General features: G+C 30.5%; 1 protein-coding gene across 2 annotated transcripts; it reads right to left on the reverse strand.

Moving 5' to 3' along the window:
* Nucleotides 1–432: 432 nt before the first annotated feature.
* Nucleotides 433–26,621, reverse strand: LOC111640583 (zinc finger protein 845-like). Of its 2 annotated transcripts, XM_023386607.1 has the most exons (3): nucleotides 26,510–26,621; nucleotides 22,189–22,337; nucleotides 433–6,830 (listed from the first exon to the last, which is right to left on the reverse strand). In XM_023386607.1, the coding sequence occupies exon 3, from the start codon at nucleotides 6,826–6,828 to the stop codon at nucleotides 2,929–2,931; it is 3,900 nt and encodes a 1,299-aa protein (XP_023242375.1). In that variant the 5' UTR covers nucleotides 6,829–6,830; nucleotides 22,189–22,337; nucleotides 26,510–26,621; the 3' UTR covers nucleotides 433–2,928. The 2 variants fall into 2 exon arrangements, with proteins under 2 accessions (XP_023242375.1, XP_023242376.1); XM_023386608.1 differs by lacking the exon at nucleotides 22,189–22,337 and having other exon boundaries at nucleotides 26,510–26,617.
* Nucleotides 26,622–27,559: the final 938 nt, after the last annotated feature.

Consider the following 27,559-nt stretch of genomic DNA (forward strand, 5'->3'; position numbering starts at 1 on the left):
GACTAGAGTATACTTAAGAGTATTGATTATGTATATACAGTAGAGCGTCAATTTTCCAAATCAATTGGAGACTGGGGTTGTCCGGATAACTGATATTTCGGATAACTGATTTACGTATGAAAAAATAGTTTAACGTATCCGATGTCGAAATTTTTCTCCGTTGCATGTCGCTTTGCGTTGAATTTTCATCTATGTTAAGCCTAACAAAGACTATTGTATCGTTAAAAATCATTTTTTTTAATTTTGTACAAACAAAATAAATATATTGAAAAATATAAAAATAATAAAAAATTATACTTCAGATGTTAATTTAGTATCAAAAACGTAAAATATTTGAGTAGCCCAAGACATAGCCAAAGATTGCAGCGCCACAGCACTGGCGAAAATTTAAATTTGCCGACTGGAATTCTTTTGGATGATTGACTTTCGGAAAATCGACGCTCTACTGTATATTGATCAACCAATACATATACTGTATATATACTGATTGACGAAACTAATTTTTTAAGAACATCTTTTAAATATTATATCAATTAATTACTAAGTTTTATTACTAGAATGGATCAAGTAAAGTATTTCAAAGATAAATGTCAAAAATAAAAGCTGGAAAAAGGAAAGTAGCTGCATATGTATAGCGTAAACTCAACAGTTCTGGAGCCATTGAATATTTTTCTGCTGAATGTCCTTTACAGTAGTGCTGTTTCGGAACATGTTTGGTGTTTTTATGTCACATTTAGTAGTATCTTACACTCACGTTACCTATTGCTAGCTGTAACTGACTAATGATGACTGTTCCAACGCATACATCACTCATTGTTCAGCAGATGTAACTATGTAACAACTACTGACTGAAATACCTTTGCTCAGTTACAACTGTTTACTCTGCTGAATACAGCCAATGTAAACTGAAAAGTATAGTTTTTTATTGAAGAATATATGTTCATTCAATAAAATGTTCAGCACACTGAATTAAAGGTTGATTCAGTCAATTAAGCAATTTTAATTTGCTTTGATCAAACATATAATACAAGTAGGATCAAAATTATATACTTTATGTAAAAGCTGCAACTAATTTTATGTACAGTTATATAACCAAGGTTAACAATTCTTGAAAACTTTGATATATACCACATTTATTCTAATAAATAGCATGCTGTCTATAACTTTTTCATCTTGCAGCTGTATGGTTTATATTGATTTATTAGAATAACAGTTGTAACTATTATTGTATCATCAAAGTTTTTCCCTTAAATACTATTTTGCAATATCAAAATTACCTTCAGTGTACTGGATAAATAACACAACTCTATAATACGTTATGGTAATTAGCATTTATTCTAAAAAATGTACATAGTAATCTTGTAAATTTGTATTCCTTTAATTAATATTCTATTCTTTGTTCAATTGCACACAACTGTTATTCAACAGTAACTATTATTTCTATTGTCCAGAATTAGGTATAACTATTAATGGAATAAATCAGGTAACATTTTCCACTATTATTATTATTTAAACAGTGCAATGTCAAAACACTCAAAGTTCATTTCAACATATGGTAAAAAATAGATTTTGACACATCAATCAAAATTTCAGTAGCAATTACAATGCTGAATAGAATGTGCAGTTTTTCATTTTGCAATTAGCCTTATCATATTCTGATAAAAGGCACACTTACTATTAGAGGAGACTATAAATTTTCATCTTGCAGCTGCACTGCACTGTTTATTAGAATAAATATGGCATCTGTTTTCTGTATTTTATGATATTGAAATATCTCTCTTATAAAATAATATGCATTTTCTTCCTAAAATAATCAGCCATTACACTATGTTTATTTCACCACAAACATAGCCAAATAACTATAAATGTTACGCACATTACTGAATTAAATTCTGATATATAACAAACACAGTATATTTAATGCAGTAGCCAAATACATTTTAATGATCATAATCATATACTTTCATGATTACTAAAATACCATGGAACAAACTGGTATTTGAAAAATAAGTTTGAAGATTCATCTACATACATATATACAGGATTAAATTATGAAATTTGGTATAAAATTAATATTAATTTTGACATTCAAATAAAAACTACATTGAATCTAGCTTTAATAATTAATTAGCTTACTTAAAAAGCACAGCAAAATTGCTTCTGATTCGAGATAATTATGTAAAAACATTAACCAACAAAGCATAAAGAAACAAATAATTAATTTAAATCAATTTATACTTCATGAATTTAATGACATTCAAATAATAATAATTAGACTACACATTAATTTTTAAAATATTTTTAATCCCATATTTTCTCAAGCTGTGCAATGATATTTATATTAAAATGTTTTTCAACTTTCACAAATGTTTTTATATGAACAGGTAATTGCAAAAAACTAACACATTTGTCTTTTATTTTCAAACTAAACTAGATTAAAAATATTGACCCTCTATCAGTTTTACATAAATTTACTGTTTAAAATTCATTAACAGTATATTACATAATGTTTGTCATAACCAGAAATTATTTTGCAATAGCTCAGTGTATAAATGTTACATACAAAAAATGAATGGGGTTTATCATCTCGATCTTTGCATTTGACAGTTTCTGAGAGAGCTTAACATTTCAAAAGACTTAGTGTAATTTTTTGGGAAACTTACCAGTGCAAAACATTACTAAATAATATAAGAATATACATTTAAATTCAATCTACATGTAACTACTCAAAGACTAAAAGTGTAAAATATTAATAAAATACAATACTTACTAAGAATGGGTAATACAAAATGCCCTTTTATGATGAAATAGTAATTATCAATTGATAGGACAATTATACATTTTGTACCTTAGCAATTTTTTTTCATTTTTTTTCTTTTTATCATTTACCAAATACATTTTAAACAAATTTAATGGCAGTAGTTTCACTCAAGAAGTATTGTCCGATATGGTCGTCTGACCTTCCAAGCTGGCCTGACACATTCCAAGCATGTCTATTACAATTTCATCTATGGATTTATTGTTACTATCTACAGCATCCATCACTTGATCTTTGATACATATTCTCAAGAGAACTCTGATGTTTTCGCGAAGGCGCTCCAGTTCAGAGAGAGAGGAGTCTCGATCAATGGAATTCTGCCCCATGTTCTGAAGCACATCGTCCAAGACATCATCAATTAACCTTTGGCCCCATCCAAATTGAGACATTAATTCTGGATCGGCAACAAATAAATATAGTAACTGAGAAAAGTTATCGCGGAGAATATCCAAAGGCATTTTTTCCCTGAATTCGTCATTATTCTCTGTGCTGCCCTCTTCATGATTTCTGTTAACTTTATCCAATTCTGAAGTTTCCTCTGATAATGCTACTGCATTATTACTTAATTCTGAACAATTATTTTTGGTTTCAAGTTCAACATTAGGAATTAATTCTTTGTCATTTTGAATATAATTTAGCTTTGTTTGTTTTCTTTTAAAAACAAGTCCAGTTGCTAATGTTCCATTTGGAAGGCGACAGGGATGCTTTCTAAATCCGTGAACATTGTTTTCAACTTTCCCACAAACAGGACATGTAAAAGGATTATGAATGACTAGGTGTTCTTTCAAGTCATGCTGCTCTTGAAAACTTGTATTGCAATGATGACATGACAGTATGTCCTCTGATTTTAATTTAGTTGAATTGTGATTTGTCTGACTACTGCACTTGTGTATTTCTTCACTACTGTGAGTTTCCATATGTGAATTCAGTGATTTTATGTTTTGAAATACTTTTCCACACACTAAACAAGTTAATAACTTCTCTGATGTATGAAATTCATTATTATGTTTATTAAGAAGTTCATAAGAAGTAAAATATGATCTACAAATTGAACAAAAGGCTTCTTTCTTGCAATAATTCTCATGTTCTTGGCATGTTTGTAAAGTTAAAAATGGACTATGACAATACTGACAATGAAATAAATTATTCATATTATCGAGGTTGAAGTCTCCAGATTCTGTGCCATGGACTTTCTGGCAACTTTTCTCATGCCACTTTAAATCACTAACTGAAGAAAAATCTAATGAGCAATACTGACAGTGTAATTTAGGTTGTGGTACTTTGCATCTTAAACGTTCTTTATGAAGTCTGTATTTCTTTTTAGAAGGAAATTGTTTTTTACAATGTTCGCATGTTAATTGAAATCTACAGCGATAACGAACATGAAATGTGTGAAGACGTTTTGTTCTGAAACTTCGTTTACAAACTTTACATGTAAAGTTCACCTTCTTTCGCCTCTGTCCTTCTTCATACTTTTCTGGTTGTAAATCATTAACATTTTGTTCAGTTTCTGTTTTTGAATTATCTTTAACATCAGTAAATTTTTCAGTTAAAGATTGTTTTAAATTATTGGTATTGTCATTGCTACAACTTGTATCTTTTAACTGTACCTTATGTCTACGTAAGTGGCCTAATAAATGGGTTTCTATTCTTTTCTGGCGAATTATGACTTTTGAACAAATTTCACAATAATATGGCTCATTTGTGACAGTTTCTGCTGGATCTGCATTTTGAAAATTAAAATGATTCAAACGATGAGGGATAAAATTTCTCAAGGAATCAAATGATTGGTTACAAGCAGAACAAATTAAAATTTTAGGAGTTTTCTTCTTGTCATGGGTAAAAGCTAATTTTGCATTTTCTCCCAGTTTACTTTGCATCAAATTATCTTTATGTAGTTTTGATTTTTTGTGGCGTCTTAATGCAGACACTTTTCTGAAATGATTTAGGTTACATAATTCACAAGAATATATTCCTCTTTTCGAGTTATTTAAATCATCTATATTCTGTGACTGAAAATGCAAAGTTTGTTCATCCTTTGTTTCATTTTCATCCTCCTCCTCTTCATCTTCATCCTCAAGTTTTGGTTCTATTTCTGAATTTGATGCTTTATCAATTTTAATAATCAGATTACTTTTTGGAATAGCTCTGTGTTTTCTTTTGATATGTTGGGAAATCATGGATTTATTTGAGAATTTTTGATTACAAGCACCACACTGAAAAGTTAAGCATTCATTGTGGGTTTCTTGATGATGACGAATCAAAAAACTTAAGCGTGAGAATTTTTTAAAACAAAAAGTACATGAATGCAATTCCGATGCTTTATCTTCACCTAATACATTTTTCTTATTGGAAACAGCAACATTAATATTTGTACTACTAAAATTTCGTACTTGAGAAGATTGAGGTGGAAATTCTTGTTTAATTTTTTGCTTTCCTTTAGTGCAATTTTCAACATTTTCTGTTTTTATATCAGATTCTGTTAAGTGGACTTTCCTCATGTGAGCTAATTTTTTAGCTTCCGAAACAAAGTGAATATTGCAACTTGAACATGTTGTATTTTCCAAAAATTCTTTTACAGCTGATGGATAATCCTGCATGTGAAGTTGTACATGATTTTTTCTTGATCCAACATATGAAAATTTCTTTCCACAAAACGGACACTGGCAGTAATTTATACGACTCTTCATCAATTTTCCCCAATGGTTGGTTTTCTTCTGATGGCAGTAGAGCATATATGCAGAACGAAAAACGGTCTGACAAACAGGACATTTAACGAAACACTTTTCTCCTGCAGTGGAATGTATACGTAGATGATTGTTCCATGTATATGAATTAAAAAATTTTTTGTTACAAATACAACATATTAAAGTTCCATATTTATTCATAACATCCACTTGCCGTTTTCTTTGTTTTGAGTGTGTATTTGCAATTTTCCAATATTTTCTAATAATTTTTCTACCTACATTAGCATTTGTATTTTCGATATTTGGACATTTTTCTTCTACAATATTGTCAATTACATTAGTTTCATCTTTTTGACTTTCACTTGATAGAGATTTTACTGGAGGCATGGTTTTTCTAGCACTTCTAGGTATGCACGGTACTTTACGCATAAGATGATCTCTCAAACGATATGGATAGCGAAAAAGATGACCACATCTTTTGCACTTATAACCACGAACAGTTCTAAATTTTTCTAGATATGGAGTTTTAAATTTTTTCTGAGAGATATTTGGCATTTTACCATCTCTGAGTCTGAAACAGTTTGTTTGTGAAATGTGCTTTTCATACCACTGAAAAGATGCAAACTGCATGCCACATATCTCACAGTTAACTATATCATCATTTTTCTTAACAGCACTTTGGTCTTCTAATTCAACTGGAGAAGCAGTGTTCTTTTGACTTGTGGATTCTCCGCTTTTTGTTCCCATAAGAGTGCAAGGTATTTTGCGTTTTTCATGACTAATTAAAAGATGAAGATGCTTAAAAACTCTTCCACATTTCCCACAGATAAATGGCGGCGGACGACAGAACTTTTTCCTACGAACATGCATCGCATATTGTAATCGAGACCTAAATTTCAAGCCACATATATTACAGCTTTTTCTGGAATTAATATTTGTGTTGTTCACTGAAAAATCTTTCTTTTCAAAAGGTTTATTACTTTCTGTACTATTCTGGCTCAAAGTTGCTTTTCGACAAAATGCTCGCCAACATTTTAGATGATGTCTACGATATGCAAATATACATTCAAAGTATCCACCACAATAATTGCACTGATGTGATTCTTTACTAGATGATGGATATAATTTATCATTTTCATGGTTAGAGTTAGAATTACGAATTTCACAATTTTTATTTTCACAGGAACATTTGTTTTCTTGTTCATTGTGCAATTCTTTTGCCAACTCCACATTAGATTGTTCGGATTCCATTTTAACCAAGCCATCGCCATCATTGACAACAGCAATGGTCTCAGCATTTTGAAGCTCTATGCCACTTTCCATATCTGTAAAGAAATACAAATCACATTAAAATTTACATAAAATAATTTTATAATTTGATTAATCTAAATATAAAATCTTTATTGAAAATTATTAATTATAATGAGATAACTGAATTATTTAATTGCAATCAAACTTAATATCTATTCTACAATTTCTATAATATGAATTTCTCTGAGAAATGTTAAAAATACAGTGGTACTTTAACTTATGAGTGTCCCAACTTACAAGTTTTTCAATACATGCAGTCTCTCGGCTGATTTTTTGCTTTGAGTTGAGAGCTAAAATTCAGGTTATGAGCCAGCTTCAGATACTTCATCTCTAGTTGGATCTTCTTTTTCTTAAGCTATGGTTTGCTGTGGTGCAGTGAACACCACAGCAAACCATAGCTTAAGAAAAAGAAGATGGAAAACTGCCATAATTTCATCATTTTCATTACTCTTCCAATGTATGACAGGCTAGCTTATAGAAAAACATGTGATCGAATGATATACGCATTAGTTCACTCCCATGTTGTGTGTGCACCACCATCCCTCATTTCTCAATTTTTACATCTTTTCTTTCTTTATCTATTCAGCAACTTCCGCAAACTAGTTTATTGCAGTACATTCTATTGTATTTTTTATACAATATTCGTTACTTATAAGTACATTTTTCTTATTTAAAAACATGTACAAAAAAGTTGCAGTGTTTTGTGAGTCTGGAATAGATTAATGGCATTTAAATTCATTTCAATGGGGAAAACTGATTTGATATACAAGTAATTCGAGTTACAAGTTCCATCACAGAATGAATTAAACTCTTAAGTCAAGGCACCACTGTAATTTTTTTTCAATTTTAAAATATCCATATTTAACAAAGTTTATAAAACAAAGTTTTAAAAGCCTGCCTGATGTATAAAAAAAACTACCTTATTTTTGTATTGACAATTATTCAATTGGTTAAATTGCCAACAATTTCAGAGTTGTTACTGACAAGACAGATATGAGTTTAATACAATATCTGAACTATATTTTACTCATAATGATGTTGAAAAAATTTATATGAGGATAGATTCAAATTATGATATTTTTTAATATATTCAAAATTATACAAAACTGCTTCTATGAGCAAGAAAATGTTAAAAGTGCAGTAAAACTGAATGAAGTATTAATGATACTCACACCTTAACATTCCAGCATCACAAAACAGTTTATTTGCAACTAACATTTCTGGTTACCTTGAAAGATCATCAGGTTATTCCCTATGCCTTCAGCATTTCAAGATAATCAAAAACATTCACTGTAAACAAAACAGTTGCAATGCTAGAATTTTAAGGTGTGAGTTTCATTTAGAAAATGTTTCAGATGAAAGTTTTCATTATTCAAATAAACTTAGAGCATTTAAAGGAAAATAATATTAAGGACAAATGATTGCCAAATTATATCAGATTATATCCCTATTTTTATTATTAATAAAATGCTAAGTAATTTGGCACTAGAGGTAGGCATTAGGCACCATCTCTTGCTAAATTTAATAATTATAATTAAATTAATATTTTAATAATTAATTTAAAAGGTTGTGGAAAAGAAGAATTGACCTGAACTGGGACTCAAACACACAATTCCCACTTACCATGCAGTCTCATTGCCACTTACACTACCTGAACCTTCATCTGATCTTTGCTTTCAGAATTTATTTAGATACATTAGAGTATGATTATATCTAAATTAATAAGTTCTGACAATGCGGACTGAATGAAGGTCCAGTTAGTGTAAGTGACGACAAGACCACACGATTCTTTTCTAATGCCTGCCTCTAGTGACAAATTACTTAGCATTTAAAATTAACAATAGTAATAGTAATATAGCTTGATATAATTTGATAATCATTTAGCTTTAATATATAACAACATTGGTAACTTTAAACATTGGAAATAAAAATTTAGTTACAACTAGGGCTTGTCAAATACACTCAGCTACAGTGAATAAATATCAACTGATGAATAATTACAGATTAATAAAAATACTGTTTTTGTCTAAAGTTTTTGAAATTGTTATTCTTTGATATTTTGATACAATTATTATGCCCACAATAACAGAGGGTAACTAAGACATTGTCCTTGTCATCTTCTCCGTTAGTAAGTGCACAATCCATGTAAACTGTGTTAGCATCATACCTACTGCATTTTTGTCACTGTATAGCAATTATACAAATGATAACTCTAATCTAAAGCAAGTTTTCATATGAGAGTCGTTAATAATGAAATACAACTCTATTAACCATCCCACATTTCACTAGCCAGATAATTGTACAATCTCTATGTCAATACTGGTAATTTAGTAATAAATAAATGTAAACATAAAAAATCCAGCATATAAAGTATGTATTTAAACAAAACAAACATTTTCTTCCATTTTAAGTGGTCATCTTCAGCTTAGAAGAAAAACAGATAAAAATAAGTGTGTATTCTAAAAATAGAACACTACTACAAATTTAAAAATTGAAATTTTTGTGAAATTCATGCATGCACAGTGCAGCATTAATATCTTGTTTCAATGAACATATTACAACACACAACAAATTAAACTATATGTTACAATATATAATAAATAAACCATATGTATACTAGTACTAGACTCTCATATAATGCTTGCTACACAGTTGAAATATGAATATACATTTTGACTGCATGACAACAAATATCTTAGATTATAATTAATTGCCATACTCTTTTTGAAGGCCTTGAATATTTCAATCTGTTCAAGATATTTGAGACAGGCTGGGTCATAAGAGTGATGTAAGATACATGCCTTAACAAATTAAAGTTGAATGTCATTATCAGCAGCAAAACTAGCCAGCACCATTCTGGAAAGTCCCTTCAAATTATATATTGATATTCCTTAATTCTCATGTTCAGGCATCTAGCCATGGCCCAATATACGTTGCATGGATGGTTTCACCCTGTGATCTTGTACAGGGATATTGTAAATGGCCAAGCAAGCAGCTCCTCTCTTTTGGATCTTTATCATTTTTTACGTTCAAAAAAAGTGGTAAGAGATCCCCTGTAGATGATTTTATCAAGTCTTATAGAAAAATTATCGTGAAGTTATGCAAAACATTTTCAAAACTGAAGTGTCTCCTCCATTGCTTTTCTCTTGGATTATTCCCTACTTCCATTTACAGGATATGCTTACGATTTGAATGTTCTTTATTGCAGGAACTTGTACCTGAGGAAAGCGATAAGATTTGCTAAGAGATAGAGATAGCCTTACTTAACAACATAATTCATTTGGAGAATTGTTTCAACAACTGAAACTTCATGTACAAGATCAATGCCAACATTGTCTCATTGACTAACTATTAAATAGAAACGAAAAACAACATGAAAAAAGATCAAATGCCTTTCATCTTTCCAAATCCATAACAATCATCAAACACAACAAATGTTATTTGTTGGGACAACATTCAATCTTATCCACAGCTTAATGAGGCCATTAAATGAAGTCTTTCTTATGATTTTCTTCTGTAAAGTACTATATTATTTTTCCGCCCTCTACAACGATTATCGACACAACTGTGTGCCGGAAATAGCCATTACCTAACGGATACTTTACTCGGATTTGCGTTTATGTGCCAGGAATGGACTTTAAGCATGCACCAAATTAAATAATGACAAAGTTAATCAAAAACAATCCAATATTTAATAAAAATTCTAGTAATAACTATATACAAAATTTAGTAAAAATCAAATAACAATTTATTCAATGTAAATCAATAAGAATCAACCCGACAAAACTCAAATCAATCTATTTTCTAACTTAACTCTATTCCCCTTTGGAATTCGACAAAATTTCAAAGACTTAGAGTCTGCAATGCAATGACTAGGGGAGATGGCAATTGGCATGCTTCTTACATGCTTTAATTCCACCATATTTAACACTAAATGATGTTTAACAAACGATGCAATGAGCCAAACAAATATCATCACAAGTTAACCAAGTTTTGAATTCATTCACTTGAGCCAGGTTTTCCTAAATGTACAATTGTGTAAACTTTTTTGAGGAAAGAAAAATTGTTAATGTTTTCCCTTGTTTTCTACAAATAAAAACACCTTTAGTCCTATTATTATAACAAACTTTACTTCCTTTTTCTTTAAATGATATAAAGAGACTTAGCTCTATCCTCATACTTTCTTTGTAGATTTTGGCACCAACTGAATACAGTGCCCTCTCAAGTTTTCCCTGGTTTTTGCTTACAAATTAAATACTATCTACAACAAACGACTTCCAACAACTCAACACTGTGTTGAATATAACAATCCACGAAAACCTTTTTTTACAAGTGTTATGTCCGTGGTACACTCCACAAACGCTTTCGACCTCCACCGAGCTACACTCTGCTTTAGGTGGTGAATGACTGTGTTTCCTCCTGACCGTTGTAACGATGTCACCAGAGATGTAAATAATTGTGCGTGTCGGGTTTCACCCCTCCGACTGTTTCTGTTCAAATTCCTCGAACAAATACCTCTATGCCTGCATGATCATTTAACCATCTCTGAAGTTGATGCAGGTGCACCCACTATTAGCTTTATGAATCTCCCAAGCCTCCAGGTATTGGATGTGATCAGTTCAGAACGCTTGTCTGATTAGTCTGGTGTTCTGGAAGTCCGCCCTTATATCAGGGTCGGTAACGTAGGTTGATAAGACGGTGGTGTGCCTGTTATTTTTAATATCTGCTTGATGTTCTCGTATCCGTTTTTGTGTCGAGCGGATGGTGGAGCCAATGTAAACCAACTCCCTATGAAATCTGTCTTCCCTGATGGGAATGGAGTATACACCTGGGGCCCTGCTGAGATCCATCGCGTCCTTGGCATTGCGCAGTAGATCATACACAGTGCCGGTTCTCATGTACCCGATCTTCATGCGGTTGCGGCTAGCAATCTCCCTGTATAAGGGGTCTAAATGTTGGTTGAACTGGATGACCACGCACTTAACGTTCCTATCAGGTTGGTGGTTGTCGTCCGGCAAAGGCAGGGGGCTATCACTGCGGCGTGGGGGACGGTGGGGACATCATTACGGCGGTCAAGAGGAAACACAGTCAGTCACCACCTGAAGCAGACCTCAGTGGAGGTCGAAAGCATTTGTGGAGTGTACTACAGACATAACACTTGTAAATAAAGGTTTTCGTGGATTGTTATATTAAATACTATCTCCATCACTCTCCCTTAAACCAAAAACCAAAGAAAACTTGAATCTCTGAACAATAGTTCTAGCATATTCTTAAACTGCTTTTGTTCTACTCAAAGCTTGCTCTAGGCAGAGCTTTGATCAGGATGTCTGCCAACTGAATATTGCTTTGGCAATATCTGATCTCAAATTCTTCATCATGGAATTCTTCCTGAACAAAGTAATATCTAATGTCCAGATCAGTGTTTCCCAACCTTTTATGTGCTATCCCCCACCTAAACCTTTCTAAAATTCTTATGCCCCCCTAAACATATAGTGGCTGTACGGTTAGCTTAAACTCTGGACGAGTCCATTTTTGAATTGACCGCCTTAACAATCCAATTGCCCCTCTGTGGTACATGGGCCCCATGTTGGGAAACACTGGTCCAGATGCTTTGTCCTTCTCAAGAATTCTGGATTTTTAACTAGGCATATAGCACTTTGGTTATCTACATACAAGGGGTGTTCAAAAAGTATCGAACCTTTGGTCGGCAAAAATACATTTATTGATTTTCAGGTACAAAACCCTAATTCAGTTCAAAGTAGTTTCCTTGGTAATGTATACACTTCTCCCAGTGCTTCTGCCATTGCTGGAAACACTGCTGGAATGCATCTTTTGGAATGGCCATCAGCTGATCCATTGCATTCTGCATGATGTCTTCTCGACTCAAATCGGGTTCCTTTTAGCGGCATTTTCAGCTTGGAAAATAGCCAAAAGTCACATGAAGCCATGTTGGGAGAGTACAGAGTGTGACAAACCACAGGAATGTTGTATTTGGTGACGAAAGTCTGAATCAGATGCGCAGAATGGGCAGGTGCATTATCATGATGGAGTTGCCAAGTTTTGGTTGGCCCTGGTCTCCTGGTAGTACTCCTTTGTCATCATAAATGGTTTTGGCTTGTTGAGGGTCTAGCTGAACGTGGTTTGCTGTCCACTGATGTGCGGCCATCTTTGAACTGGTTGTACCATTCCTTTATCCTTGTGTTGCTCATGGCATCTTCCCTAAAAGCCTGTTGAATCTTGCGAATTGTTTCCGCTTGGGTATTGCCAAGCTTTTGGCAAAATTTGATGCAATATCACTGCTCATGTTGTTCAGTCATTTTCCAACTTACAGGAATCTGATGAGTGCTCACTACGCGTCCTCACTCATAGGCCAACTGCCAGCGACTGACGCTTCCTGCGGGCGGGAAAAAATTCAGGACTGCGCATGAATGTCCTCTCCACATCTCCACTGAAGGAGGCCTCCCACGCGTCACTGGTTTATGCAGGAAAAATAAAGGTCCAATACTTTTTGAACACCCCCATGTATAATATAGGTTTTACTGTACTTGAGTCCCAGGTCAACAATTTGGCATTTGAACCAGAGAAGTTCTTTTGTTGATTCACTTGTAGATATTAGTTCTGCTTTGTTTGAGGACAGCAAAATGGTAGCTTGCTTTTAGTTGCCCCAACCCACTGTGCTCCCCAGTAATCACACATAATGGTATCCCCACTACCATTGACCAACTGCACAACATTTATTGATCTGTTGCATTGTACAATCGGCAGCATAAGTTTTTATTTCTATTTTCACATTTTGAAATGTATAATAAAGTTTGGATTGTTGCAAGGAACATTTTTTACCTAATAATTTCTTAATATTAATACTATTAATTTGTTATACATAATATATTATTTTTTCTGCCATAGTAACTAACTTTTTTCTGTACCCCTAAACAACATATCGTGTACCCTGGGTTGGAAATTGCTGGTCTAGATCATGATCAGAATCACTAAATATCACAAGTAATTCACTTCCATTGGCCAACAATACCAATCCATGGTCCACAGTTCCCTTTAGATAATTAAAAACATGTTTAATGGCAGTCCAATGTACTAAATGTGGATGCTCACAAAACTGACTTAATTTATGGTTCTGCAATCTCAACTATCCGTACGTTTCTATATTCAACAGTTGACTCAACGGTGAGAGAACAATGTTTCTAAATGGACCGTTGAGTTATCCGTTGAGACTAGTGACGTCAGCGCTGTTTCACCGTTGAGCTCAACGGTCTCAACGACCTGAAAGACCGTTGAGTAGTCAACAAACTAACATGGCGGCTTCCACGAAAAAGTAAATTTCGCTTATAGAAACTATCCATTCGCTGCTGTGGATGCTGTAATAGCGGACAGATTAATGAACAATCTGTATATGATAAAACACGTGATTGCACGATTATGTTGGATAATTTGGTCAATATTGAAATATTAAGATTTTTTCATTTGTCCAAAATTGATTACGACCGATATTTGGCCCGCTAAGTCTTCCTAATGATATAAATATTCAAGAAATTAATTAAAATTATTAATTAAAAAAAGACCCAGTATACAAAAAAATGATACAGATACGGGTTCATTTGAATAAAAGGGTTTATTCGAATAATGGTTAAGCGAGTTACTTTAATTATTTAGCAAAACAGTCACAATCGCCACCTTCTTGTTACTTAAGTCAGCCATCTTGAAAAGCGACCTCAACGAAAGCGTTTCTTTTTTCTGCAAAACGTGACGTCAGATCGTTCAACAGAGGGACTCAACGAAAAATTCACTGTTGAGTCAACCGTTGAATATAGAAACGTATGGTATGTTTGCACTTGGCAGCTCATTTCATTGAAATGGTTTTACACTCTTCAAAGTTTCTCTACTTCTCAATTTCGCTTTGTAGTTTTCCTTGTTATTTGTTTAATTTCTTTTTCTGGTTATATTTGTACTTGAGTTTTGGGTTCTTCACTAGTATAACAAGGGTAATTATTTATTTCATTTTTATCTATATCCATTTTCAATTTGGTTGTTGCTGTTAATTCCCTGTCAAAGACATCTCTGAAGATTCCAATCTTTTCCCCAACCAGAACTCTGTATCCTTTTATATTTTGATCATAGCCTACAAAGATTCCTTCTTTATTCTGAATCTAACTTTTGTCTTCTAACTCCAGGAACGTGTACGAAACATCTGGAGCCAAATACATGCAAATAATCAATGCGGATTCTCTTTCCTGTTAATACTTCAGTTGAGGTTCTGTCTGTGGTGTTGCTTTTTCCTGTCAAATTGATGACATGAACTGCTGTATGTATTGCTTCTGCCCACAGGTTCTTGTCAAGTCCTCTTGCATACAGCATAGATCTTGCTAGCTCAACTACTGTTCTATTATAAACAAACAAATTCACACCTAAATGCTAGCATTTAGGTGTGAATTTGTTTGTTTACTATATAGTTCCAGTTTGTGTGCACCAGTTTCTTTGTCTGTTCTATTATCTTATTCTATTTTTCCATTTTGTTCATGAGAGTAACCTATTGTTGTCTGATGGCAGATGCTCTTACACTCTAAATAACTGGACAATTCTTGATTTACAAACTGACATCCTTGATCAGTACAAATGGCTTTCACTGTTTTTCCTGTTTGATTCTGTATTTATGCTATAAAGTTCTTTACTGGTCAGGTGCTTCTTCTTTTGCCTTTAGTGCTTTTACATTCAAAAATTTGAGAAATCATCTCTGAACAGAATGTAGTATTTGGAGCCACCTATAGAACAAACTTTCATCGATTCTCCAATATCCACATGAATTAATTCTCCTATTTCTTGAGTGACTGTTTCACTTTAACTGAAAGGTAACCTTTGAGCTTTTCCCATCATGCAGCTTTACAAATATTATCCTCCCATTCATTAGTTACCTCAATTTCCATTTGTTTCAATACATCTTTTACATGTCTTTTATTCTGATGTGTCAGTCTTTCATGCCAAAGTTGTAAAGAGTCAATGGCAAAGGGCCAATTTTATTTTTGATGCTTTTTTTACATATCTTTGTATTTTGTATTATTGTATAATTTTGTAAACTGTACATGTGTAACTTATATTTTCTAGGAGTGTGCAGGACAAGCAATTTGAAAAAATGTTGGTTGAAGTTCAGATTCTTTTTTCTTCAATTCAAATGTTTTGTTCTCTATGAATGATACTGCCTGAAGAAGAGTTATATACTGTTGAAAGCACTCACAAAATAAATTTCTTTTATGTAGTTATGACAGATAGTTGTATATGTTATCCTTTTCTGTTAATATTTGGCATGTGTAGCTACTTAAAAAACTTTATTACATATATTTTATAACTATATAAATAAAATATAAAAAATCATCATAAACATCACAATGAAAGTCAAAAATATCATTGTGACAATATTTTAAATCATAGTGTGGATACTGACTGACGACACCGAATTCTAAATTACAGCACTATACTAGACATGTGCAAATACTTCAATCAAATTCAAAGCAATGATATTTTTTTATCACTGACATATCACTGAAATGTGTGTGAATAGACCTTAAAGTGGCTTTAATACAGATGGATGAACAAGCCATTTTACTATGAAATATACCAAATATCAAAAATAACCTTTGAATGAAGAATGATAATTCAATAAAATATGTGATATATACATAACTTGAAATAGTTATTGTGGTAGGTATATGCAAAGACCTACAGAAAAAATATTCTTAGAATTTTCATTTAAAGTAAAAACAATTTTCTGGAAAAGAAAGTATGAATGTTTTTTTTGAAATTAAAATCAAATACAAAGGTTTTGTGGATGTTTTTATCTCCAGTTGTAAAGTTTTTTTATAAGTAATGTTTTCAATCTTAAACAGATCATCTTCAGGTTTGAATACAGTGTATTCAAACCTGTGTTCTATTTTACATTCTAATTCAGATGTGTATGCAGACCTGAAGAAGATAAAGTCATAGAAAGTCATAACTGATGTAAAGGATGGAAAACATAATAATAAATGCTCAAGAAGACCTGAGAATCTGTCAAACAGGCCATAACAACTCCAGCATAGTTTCTTACACCATATGGAGGAACATATGTGGTTCTATGCAGTGTTCAGTATCACTTAACACAATTGGTTGATACATAAAATTGGATTTCACTTAGGCTAACTTTAAGATACCTACCTACCTTTGTTGGCACATCATTGCACTATCTGACTGCAATGGTGTTTAGACAAAGAGATACAACAGAATGACAACTGTTTTTTGCAATAAGTTTATTTTCTGTGTAAGACAGGATAAATGAACACAGGATTTGTGTGTGCTAGTGGCACAATCTAATGTTTGTATGTTAACTGTCAAACAGCAATAGCAAATGGTATATGGTGATGGTATGAGAAACAATTTTCTACACTGGGAGATCTCCTTTCATCTTTATTACTGGTAACATGACAGTGCAATGTAATGTCAATGAATTTTTATGGCCTGCCACCCTTTCCATTTTGACTGAATTACAGGGATACATTTTCTAGCAATATAATCCTCATGCTATACAGCTGTCTTAGGTAGAGAGTACATTCAAGTCCATGATACTGCCATGGCCAACCTTGTCTCCAGATTTGTCCATCATCAAGCATGAGAGACAATGCATTGACATAGTGAAAATTCAGCAAGAAACATCAATAAATTATAACAAGCTGAAGGTGAATGGAATAACTTATTTCAGAATACTAGCAGATCCCGCTACGCGTTGTTGTGGCTCAAAATGTATCTATTATAAATGTATAACACTTCCCCCATGGGGGGAAATTTTTCGAAAAATTTCTTCTTAGTGAATAGTACACTATCTTGATGTACCCTATTAAAACGCAATCAAAAACGCAAAAACCCGCATCTAAAATAGTATAAATAGAAGCAGAGTTCTTTACCGTAAGCCTTAATCCTAACCATCTCCCTTCAGTGGGAGGAATTTCGACATGTATATTATATAAAAACACGTGCATATTCGAATGCAGTGCTGTGTCAAAATTTCAAAGGAATCGGTAGAAACAAACGAACATTACATTTTTATTTATATAAATAGATAGAAGATAATCTGCTTTAGTTCATTTTCACAGAAAAGCAAACTTAGGGCGTCGTACTCGTAGCGCTATCTGTTGGACATAAAAGCCTTAACCTAGATTATATCTTTTAATTTATATGAATGTTTAACGGAATAATATACAGCCTATGTCCATCCTGAAGTTCCATTTTAAATATTGGTGAAAGAATTTTTGAAATCAGATGAGTAGTTTCGGAGATTACCTGCTGCAAACAAACTTACATACATACATACAAACATTACCTCTTTATAATATTAGTATAGATATAAAGCTGAAAAACTGGATTCTTTCTTTCTATCTTTCTGTCACTGTATGCCAAAAATGGCCACTAGGGGTACCCTAGCTATTATTTAAATTAACAATAAATTCAGTATATTATTATTTGATGCAGTTTTTTGCATTTTTGGCTGTGTTTTAGTAAGGTATGCCATTAGAAATTCAGTATATTATTATTTTTATTTGTAATAGAAATTTATTATTTATATCACAGAATGACATCGCTGCTGCTAGAATGCCCACTAGGGGACATCCCAGGCTACTAAAATAGAAGGATTTAGGAGGATGCACACATGCAACATGGCAAGGAAAAGTGGTGTCACAAATGCATCTTCACTGCACGGCAGCACAACCACACAAGCGGCAATCCACTTACATTTTGGTGCATGTGTTCAGTATTCAAGATGGCAAACGATACAAATACTGCTGCTATCCACGTGTTTACAAATTTTATTTTGTATGGCTTGCTTTATTTAGCTAGAAGATTTTGTCAAAGATTCAAATAAAGATTTTGAATTAGGGATATTTTTGGATTGAGAAAGAACTGGTGAACAAAATAGGTTTATTCCTCGATTAAGATCTCTCGATAAAGAATACTATTTCGAGTAAGATTTGATTGTTTTGTTCTTTGAATTAAATTATATATGATTATTTGTATAGAATTTGTGTTAAATTTATTATCCATTCTTCTTTATTCTGATGTTAGTTATCTGGGTTAACCGCATTGAACATTCCATCATTAATTATTTTCTTACGTGACTACCAGATAAACTGTTTTTGGCTGATAGAAACGTCTTGGCAGCAGTTGCTGCAAAAGATAGAATTCAACCAACTTTTGCAGCATGAGAAAAGCAGCACAAAATTGACTTCTGCGATGAAAAAAGTGACATCATTCTGCTGCTTTTCCTCGCTACGCTGCATGTGTGCATTTTCCTTTAGAAGTATGAAATAATCTAATAATCTTAATCTTTGTTGTTGTATTTTGCCCAGGCAACGCCAGGCTCTGCTGGTTTCAGAATAGAATTATACTTCTTTACAATTCTCTACTGAACTGTATTGCAGCCTGTATTGACAGGAGGAGTAGAAGTACACTCTACTGCTTTTTTAGTTTTTAGCTCTATATCTAAAATAATATGCTTGTTTTCTGTAAAATTTGGATAATTTCTACAGGATACACTATTTTTTTTTACCTGAGTGTATTATTATGATACTAAAGCATGCTATACATATAGTCCTATAATCTACATATATACAGTAGAGCATCGATTATCCGAAAGTCAATTATCCAAAACATCAATTATCCGAAAGAATTCCAGTCGGCAAATTTAAATTTTCACCAATGCTGTGGTGCTGCAATCCTTGGCTATGTCTTGGGCTACTCAAATATTTTACATTTTTGATACTAAATTAACTTCTGAAGTATAATTGTTTATTGTTTTTATATTTTTCAATATATTTATTTTGTTTGTACAAAATAAAAAAATTACTTTTAACAATACAATAGTCTTCATTAGGCTTAACATCAAAGAAAATTCAACACGAAACAGTCCCCAATTGATTCAAATAATCGACACTCTACTGTGTATATATATACACATACATACATACATACATACATACATATACATAGATTATGAAAAAAAGGTTAGTTTATTAACTTATGTATGTAAGTTAATAAACTAATCTTTTTTCAGTTTATGTATTGATATATTGTTAACTTTAATCTTATTGCAGTTTTAAGCTTATTTTCACTCACTGAATTAATAATTTTTTGTTCTAATTGTTAAACAATTTTATTAAAATTAAATATAAATAACAATTTTAAAAATTATTGTTTAACTTTATTCATTTTATATTGTTAAACAATTCAGAGATTATAAATTTTCCATCAAATTTTCTTCAAAAAAAAAAAAAAATTTAAGAGTCATTTATTCAACACTAGCTTACCCATCACGCATCGCTGTGATCTCAGAAGAAAGGAAATTCAAGCAAACTCATTATGATAAAATTCAATTTACATTTTATCATTTTTATTGAAACTTATTATTATTATTCATTTTCATCGAAAAAACATTTCAAAGTGTTGTTTCAATTCTATTTATTTATTGGAGTGCTTGTGGATACACGATATTTTTTGTATTTACGTCTGGTGCATACACGAATAAATTAGAAGGTTTTTGGATGCATGAGCTGCCCACATACAGTTGTCCATGCGAGAAGCACGGATTCTCCAAATTTAACCTACACACTTGCAGCGATTATAAAAATGGGAAATATCGCACTTCTGACACATTTTTTAAAATCCTTTATAATTTTATTTATTTAATTGCTCCTTCCTCTCTTCCTAGGCATGTTGTGAAATTTCTGATAGTTGGATAACGAACAGTTTTATAGTAATTTGTCTTTTTAAATTATTTTGAGTTGATATTAAAATTTGGAAAAGGGGATCCCTAAATTGGTAAAATAGGCAAATTTCCTCCTACAACTTCAGTTGTTGTTCAGGATACAGTTAAGGTTTTAACAAAGTTCGAGCAAATACGTAATTAGCAAAAAATAGTTGAAATATAGTGATTAAACAAAAATTATTACAAATATCGTAAATAACAGTTCACAAATGCATATATAGAGATATTTTTTGGAAGGGGAAATGGTCTTCACAATTTGCAATCCATCGATCTCACGATGAAATACTCGTATACACTCTATCGTAGGATCGCGCCATCTATCGTAGGATAAATGTACTATGCCAGAAACGGAGTGTATTAAAAAAACTTTCCAAAGCTTCATGGCAATCGTACTATGCCAGAAACCTTCACGGGAGTATATTAAACAACTTCCAAAGTTCACAGCAATCGGATAAACGATGTGGTAATGCATGAAAGACAGACACACACACACACACACACATTCATTTTTATATATATATATATATATATATATATTATTTATTTCTTACATCATCTCTCATAACAAATAATATTTCCAATAAGGCATTTTATTATCCATTTAAAATATTCATATCCAAGATATCCATTTATTATATTAAACTGTTTTGACTACAAATATAAATTTAATTTGATTGATCTACAGTATAATAGATATGTTGTTCAATCACTAGAGATTGAACAACATAGTAACAGCAGAATCCATTTCCTGGATTTGGATATAAGTTTTGAGGATTCCATCATACGCACATCTGTTTACCGCAAACCGTCTAATCTACAGTATAATATTTATCAAGAGTGCCATTAGCTGATTGAATTCAAATAGTTTTTAAAAATCTTTTAACAAAAGCTTTATGTTTTATTTAATTTATTAAAATTGATTATATGCAGAAACAAAATTTATATAACTAATCTATTGATTTGAATTACTAAATAAATACCAAACACATTATTATCAGCAACAACTTTACTTCAAGTACTTTCAGTCTAATTTAGACAATCTTTAGGTTATCTGTCTTTTGAATTCTGTATTATGTTTGAAAGATAGAGAACTGAAAATTGTCTAAATTAGACCAAAAGTAAATTTGTATAAAATTGTTACTGATAATAAGGTATTTGCTATTTACTTAATAAAAATTATTGCTGCATAACATTGAAAAAATAAGTTAATAAAATTGGAAATTTTTATTTTAAAAAATAAACAGGTTTCATAATATTATACTGAACTATTTAACAGATTAATAAATAATTTTAGAAATAATTATGCCTGTCTGTTTGTCTTATATTGATAGCTTTTCCAAGCAATTAATAAAATGACTCATATCATTTTGTCCTATTACCTAAAAAGCTATCAGACAGGAAATAAAACCATGAAAATATTAGATATTTACACGTACAAAGTTGATTTTACTAAATGAAATAGTTCAGAATAATAACACTACTTTATTATCTATTTACATTTAAAAATAAATATTTAGATATTTTTATAATCAGTTTATTTTAATTAGAATTTCAAAATAACTATTTCAACCTACTATTTAATATGTTAGAATTTCCTAAATTATAAGTAGAAGAAATAAGTTGGCATTGCTGTAACAAATTTGATGTTTACAAAACTTAATACTTCTGCACTTATCTATATCTTGGCTATAATAAAAGGAATGAAGCTTCTAAACATTTGTACCTGAAAATTTATATAATGAATTAAAAACAAGCTATTACAAAATGTATAAAAAGTATTTTAAATATTTACTTTTAATGACCGTATTACAAATTAAACAAAATTATAAAGATTGAAAATCATAATATATAAAAACACTATTTTGTACAGTAATGAAATTACATCAAATATCAATCATATACTTCAGTATTTGTTTGAAAATATTTCTCATTAATTTCTAATTAAAAAATTTTTTCTAAAATTTATACTTAATTTAAGATGGTTATTTGAATTTGATAAGATACTTTATGGTAACTACTTTATTTTGTCTATTTAATATTGCTTTGCATTTTGAAATGATTGGTAAAATGATCAGCAAATGAGGGTTTTATTTGCTTGTAGTCACAATGCACATGAATTCAGACATTAATTTGGTAGTGGTACAATGAAAAGATTCATTTGATTTTACTGATGGTAACATTTAATAAATATTAAAAAATTATATTATTACTGAAAGAAAAAATATCTATATAGATTTGCTTGTGTATTATTAACATTAATTATTCATCTTAATTTTGAATCAATACATTTTATAATTTATCAAAAAAAAAATTTTTTTTTTTTACTTGTACCATTTTTCAATGATCCTTCAAAAGTTCATAGTTTTGCTATAAATACTGTAAATAAAATATATTTAGTAAATTTACTTAGTTATAAACAATTTTTCTATATATTTACATATTACTTATTTTATTAACAATATTATATACAGGTATGCTATATATAATATTGTTATATAAATAATGGTGTATATAATGTTATCTCAAATAGAACATGTTTATTACTGTTATTTGCTTGGAATACTTTTATAGATAGTGCATGTATAATATTTCTAGTGAGATTTTTTAGTGACAATTTCTAGTGAGATTTTTTGTCTACTTTCTAATTAAACATAAAAATTACAACTAAACTATTTATACCATTGTTTAAACTGGAACATTATTATATTTTATTAAAAAATCAATACTGTCAATTTTATTACAGTTGCTTACATGTTTTAAATAAAAATAAACATACCATATCATATATAACTGGCAAAAATTTAAGTTATTTGAGAAAGAACTATTTAATAATAAAAATGAAAATTAATAATTTAAATTGTTATTATAAACTATAACATTGGTCAATAACTGTAATGATCTCACTAAAGTCAACATTTTTGTGTAAACAATATTGCAGAATTGCAAAAATACTTTGTTACAGTAATTTATATGATAATTAAATATCCTCAAATTTACAATTTATAGTTTTAAAAATATTTTTGATTTATGATGTTAACTGAATTTTTATGAAATAATAATGGATGGAAAATTGTTCAAATGTAAACAACTTCCTTAAAATTCAAATAACTTTTGTTTAATCAATAAAGAAATTAAATTTACTTACACAAAGCATGAGTTATTATGATGTATAATTTACATTAATTTTAAATTAATTGTCATTGAAAGCAGATAAAGAATGGCAAATATATTAACAAAATTTCATATCATTTGAAATTTTAAAATATTTTCTGTTGAACTTAAAATTATGGGTTTATCTTCAAAACAATATTTTCCTACTTGCACTAACTAACATTTTCCAATCTTTTAATATTTATATTCATGTTTCCTCTACTGAGAAAACCCAATAAAATCAAGATCCAATCAATACATCTGTATTTATGCAGGAAAACTATAATATGTAAATGTTATTACATAAATATTTAGTGCATGAAACAGTAGAATATTAAAATTATTTTATGTTCTATATAATAACAAAATCAACTTCCTCTCTCCTTGCTAAAATGCACAACAGATAAAAAAAATAAATGAGTTGTCTGCAAAATTTGCTTAAATATATAATAAAACACCATAGTTTTAATATTTAAATTAATTTTCAATAATTAATCAGGACCAAATTATTAATAAAATTATGTGTAATTATATCAATAGCCTGAACTATATGTAAGAGTTATAAACAATTAATAATGTATTTTTAATGTATTATAATTATATAGGGTGACCAAAAATTACTTAACCATGTTTTGTATGTTTAAAGTACACTTGTCAATATCAATATTAAAAATGATGGATCTAATTGTAAACAATTTTTTAAAGTTCATATATGAAGCATGTAATGCCGTAATGTGGTAAGTGCCATTTTTCTCTAAATACATTTTATCGAAGAGTCAAATCCTAAATGTAATGTTTTCTGCCACAAAAGAATACCATGGCAATATTGGCACCGTAAGTGGCCATATTTCGAAGACAAATTTACATGAAGATGTAATGTTTAAAGTCAAGAGTGCAAGTCACGTGATTGTTGGTGCTTAAAATGTTATGGCTTATATTTACATCATTTTGATATTCCAGTATTCCAGAGAAATTGTAACCTAGTGAGTTTTTACCATAATATTGAGAAATTGAAATGAATTCATTCATTAGAAAAAGTGCTTTTTACCTCTCCTGAAAAGTTTCTTTTTTGGCATTTACAACATTATGACATTGCACACTTCATATAATAAGATATTTAACTACGACAGTAATTTAGTCTCTACAACAGTTAACATCAAGAGAGACCAAAAATTAGTTATCACATTCATTTTTAAGATTTTTATTATTAAACTAGCTGCAAGGACCCGCTTCGCTGAGTTTTTATTTGTTCGTACATTTGTATGTAATATAGTTTTTTTTTTATATATATATAAAAGACTGTTTTTCTAAGTAATCTAGAATCTAGCTGCAAGGACCCGCTTCGCTGGGCAAAAAGTAACGATAGTGAAGATTAAGATAATTACATTATAGCCAATCTTACCCGTTTTCACAAAATGCAAGAATTAGGTCTCACGTTTCCAGAGAATTTTTACATGCATAAAAATATGTTCAATTTTTCGCAAATGCGCAAAAAACCGCCTGTAAATATTGCATGCCGCTTTATATTAACACTTCCTGGTCCCGATTTTATTTCTGAACGTCTCCTGTTCACGCCCAATCAAACGAACTATTTTCAACGTTTCTGGAACAATTACGATCGTTTTATAATCAAACCAATATTCGAATTTTATGTTCGAATTTAATTCAAATATTGTTCGAATTTGTTCGAACAAAACATTTGAAATAGAAAGCCATTTTCAACCACTTTCAAGCCCATATCTCCCGCACCCTTATAGCTATCGAGACGCAACCACCCCTATGCACGAACGGAGACTTGGGGCTACTACCACATACAAAAACCATTCACGTGCGATGTGTAGTTTTGGCGGAAAAGTGAAATATAGGGACATATATATATATATATATAGATATAGATACAGATTCATTCTTGTCTGAAATGTTACATATTTAATAATAAAACTGAAAATTCTTTTAAAAATAAATGAAATAACAATATAAAATCATAAACAATTCCATTGGTAAATTAATACAGCAGTTATGTGCATAAAATGAAGCAAAATCAGATACGAAACTTATATTATCGTAATCACTATAGAATGACTTTTATTAATGCAAAATTTTATTTTATTATTTAAATCATTGCATAATTTTACTAAAGAAAAAAGAGACATTAATAATTGTACAAGATTTTAAAGCATAAAAATAATTAGAATCGTTGCTAATAATTTAAATAAAATCTAAATTATATTACAATAATATGAATAAGTAACATTATCATATGTTAAGTAAATATTCAAATTATTCATGTTTATTTTATGGAATTTAATGTGAAAATATGAGAAAAATTTATTTTTCCCTTCCGATTATTATTTTAATATTTAATTTAATTGCATATAAAGCCTATAGATAAACAAGTGGGCAGAGGTTACTTTTAGTTAATTTGTGTATACACGTATACTGTATATACACAAATCATCTAAAAGTAATCTCTATCAAATAAGCGATATGCCACAATTTCCGTTATAATTACTTATTATTTACATAAATATAATCTCTTTCTAACTAATAAATTAACTATTTAGTTAATTACAATAAAAATAATAGTAAATATCGGGGGAAAAAATTACATTAACTTTCCCGAATCGTTAGGCCTACGACTATAATGGAAAATTATGTGATAACGTCGCGAATAATTAATTATATCAAATATATATCATAATTTCCAATAGATAAAGGTTAAATGAATAATAAAATAGTTCATACTTCGTTCATATGTTGGACATTTTGCCACAAGTCAAATATTTTGAACAATCGGCCGCCCGATTGCCGCCATTTTGAGGAATGTCTAGAAATACAAACGATGCTATAACTCCATTAAACATGCATTATTTATCAATGTTATCTAATGAGAAAATAATGCTAATTATTTCTGTATTTAATTTATTAATTTATAAAATTTAATCGTCTTTATTAATATAGCTTTGTTTGTTTAGTTTACAAAATTTTTATTTTATTTTATCGGTTGTCGGGATGGTTAATTACATACAATTTGAGTGATTTTAAATTTTTAATAATAATTTTCTATTTGTTTTGTAAGATTTGTTATCTTTTTTTAAACTTTAAAAATTTAAAATTGAATATTTAAAAATAAATTTTAACGAGATATATTGTTAAAATTATTCATCGCGCAGTACTTTTTTTTTTTTTTTTAGCTCTTTTCACCCTGTTGGCGCTAAGAAGGCCTCTTTTTGCAATGGATTCGGCCAGGGAGGGGGCGACAACAATGGGAGGGGGCGACGTATCCTGACGGAAAGCGATCAAGTTTTCAGTTCTTCGTGTTTAAAGGAATTTTTAATTTTTTTTTTTTTATTTTTTTTTTTTTCAGTGGACATCTTCGTTGTTTTTAGAAGCATTTATCGATAGATTGGGTGGAGAAGAAAGATTTCTTCACCACCAATTTAAGTGTAAAGTGTGCGTTGGAGCATGTTGCATCTCAATCCCTGTTAAGCTCTCGTACTGACACGCTTCTTAATGAAACCATTCATTTTTCTCACCCCAAAATCGATTTTTTTTCTCCTCACCTCATAAATAATTCAAAAGTAATTAGCGACTAGATCTTATACAGTACATACTTCCTAATAAAAGTAAGTTATATTTATATATATTCATACCTTAAAAAAAATCCAATGTTTAATTAGTACAGCAGCATGAAAAATTAAATCCTGTTTTTATAAGTAATTTTAATGGAAGAATTTTTGTTATTTTTTGAGTAAAGTAAGTCGAGAGATTCAAATAAATCTTTAATTTAATCAT

The sequence above is a fragment of the Centruroides sculpturatus genome, unplaced genomic scaffold, assembly GCF_000671375.1.
Source record: "Centruroides sculpturatus isolate CEXI.00-Female unplaced genomic scaffold, Cexi_2.0 scaffold1220, whole genome shotgun sequence".
Lineage (NCBI taxonomy): Eukaryota > Metazoa > Arthropoda > Arachnida > Scorpiones > Buthidae > Centruroides > Centruroides sculpturatus.

Bases quoted from the DNA above. Each gene is read 5' to 3' on its own strand.
- LOC111640583 (XM_023386607.1), bottom strand. From the start codon at position 6,828: ATGGAAAGTGGCATAGAGCTTCAAAATGCTGAGACCATTGCTGTTGTC.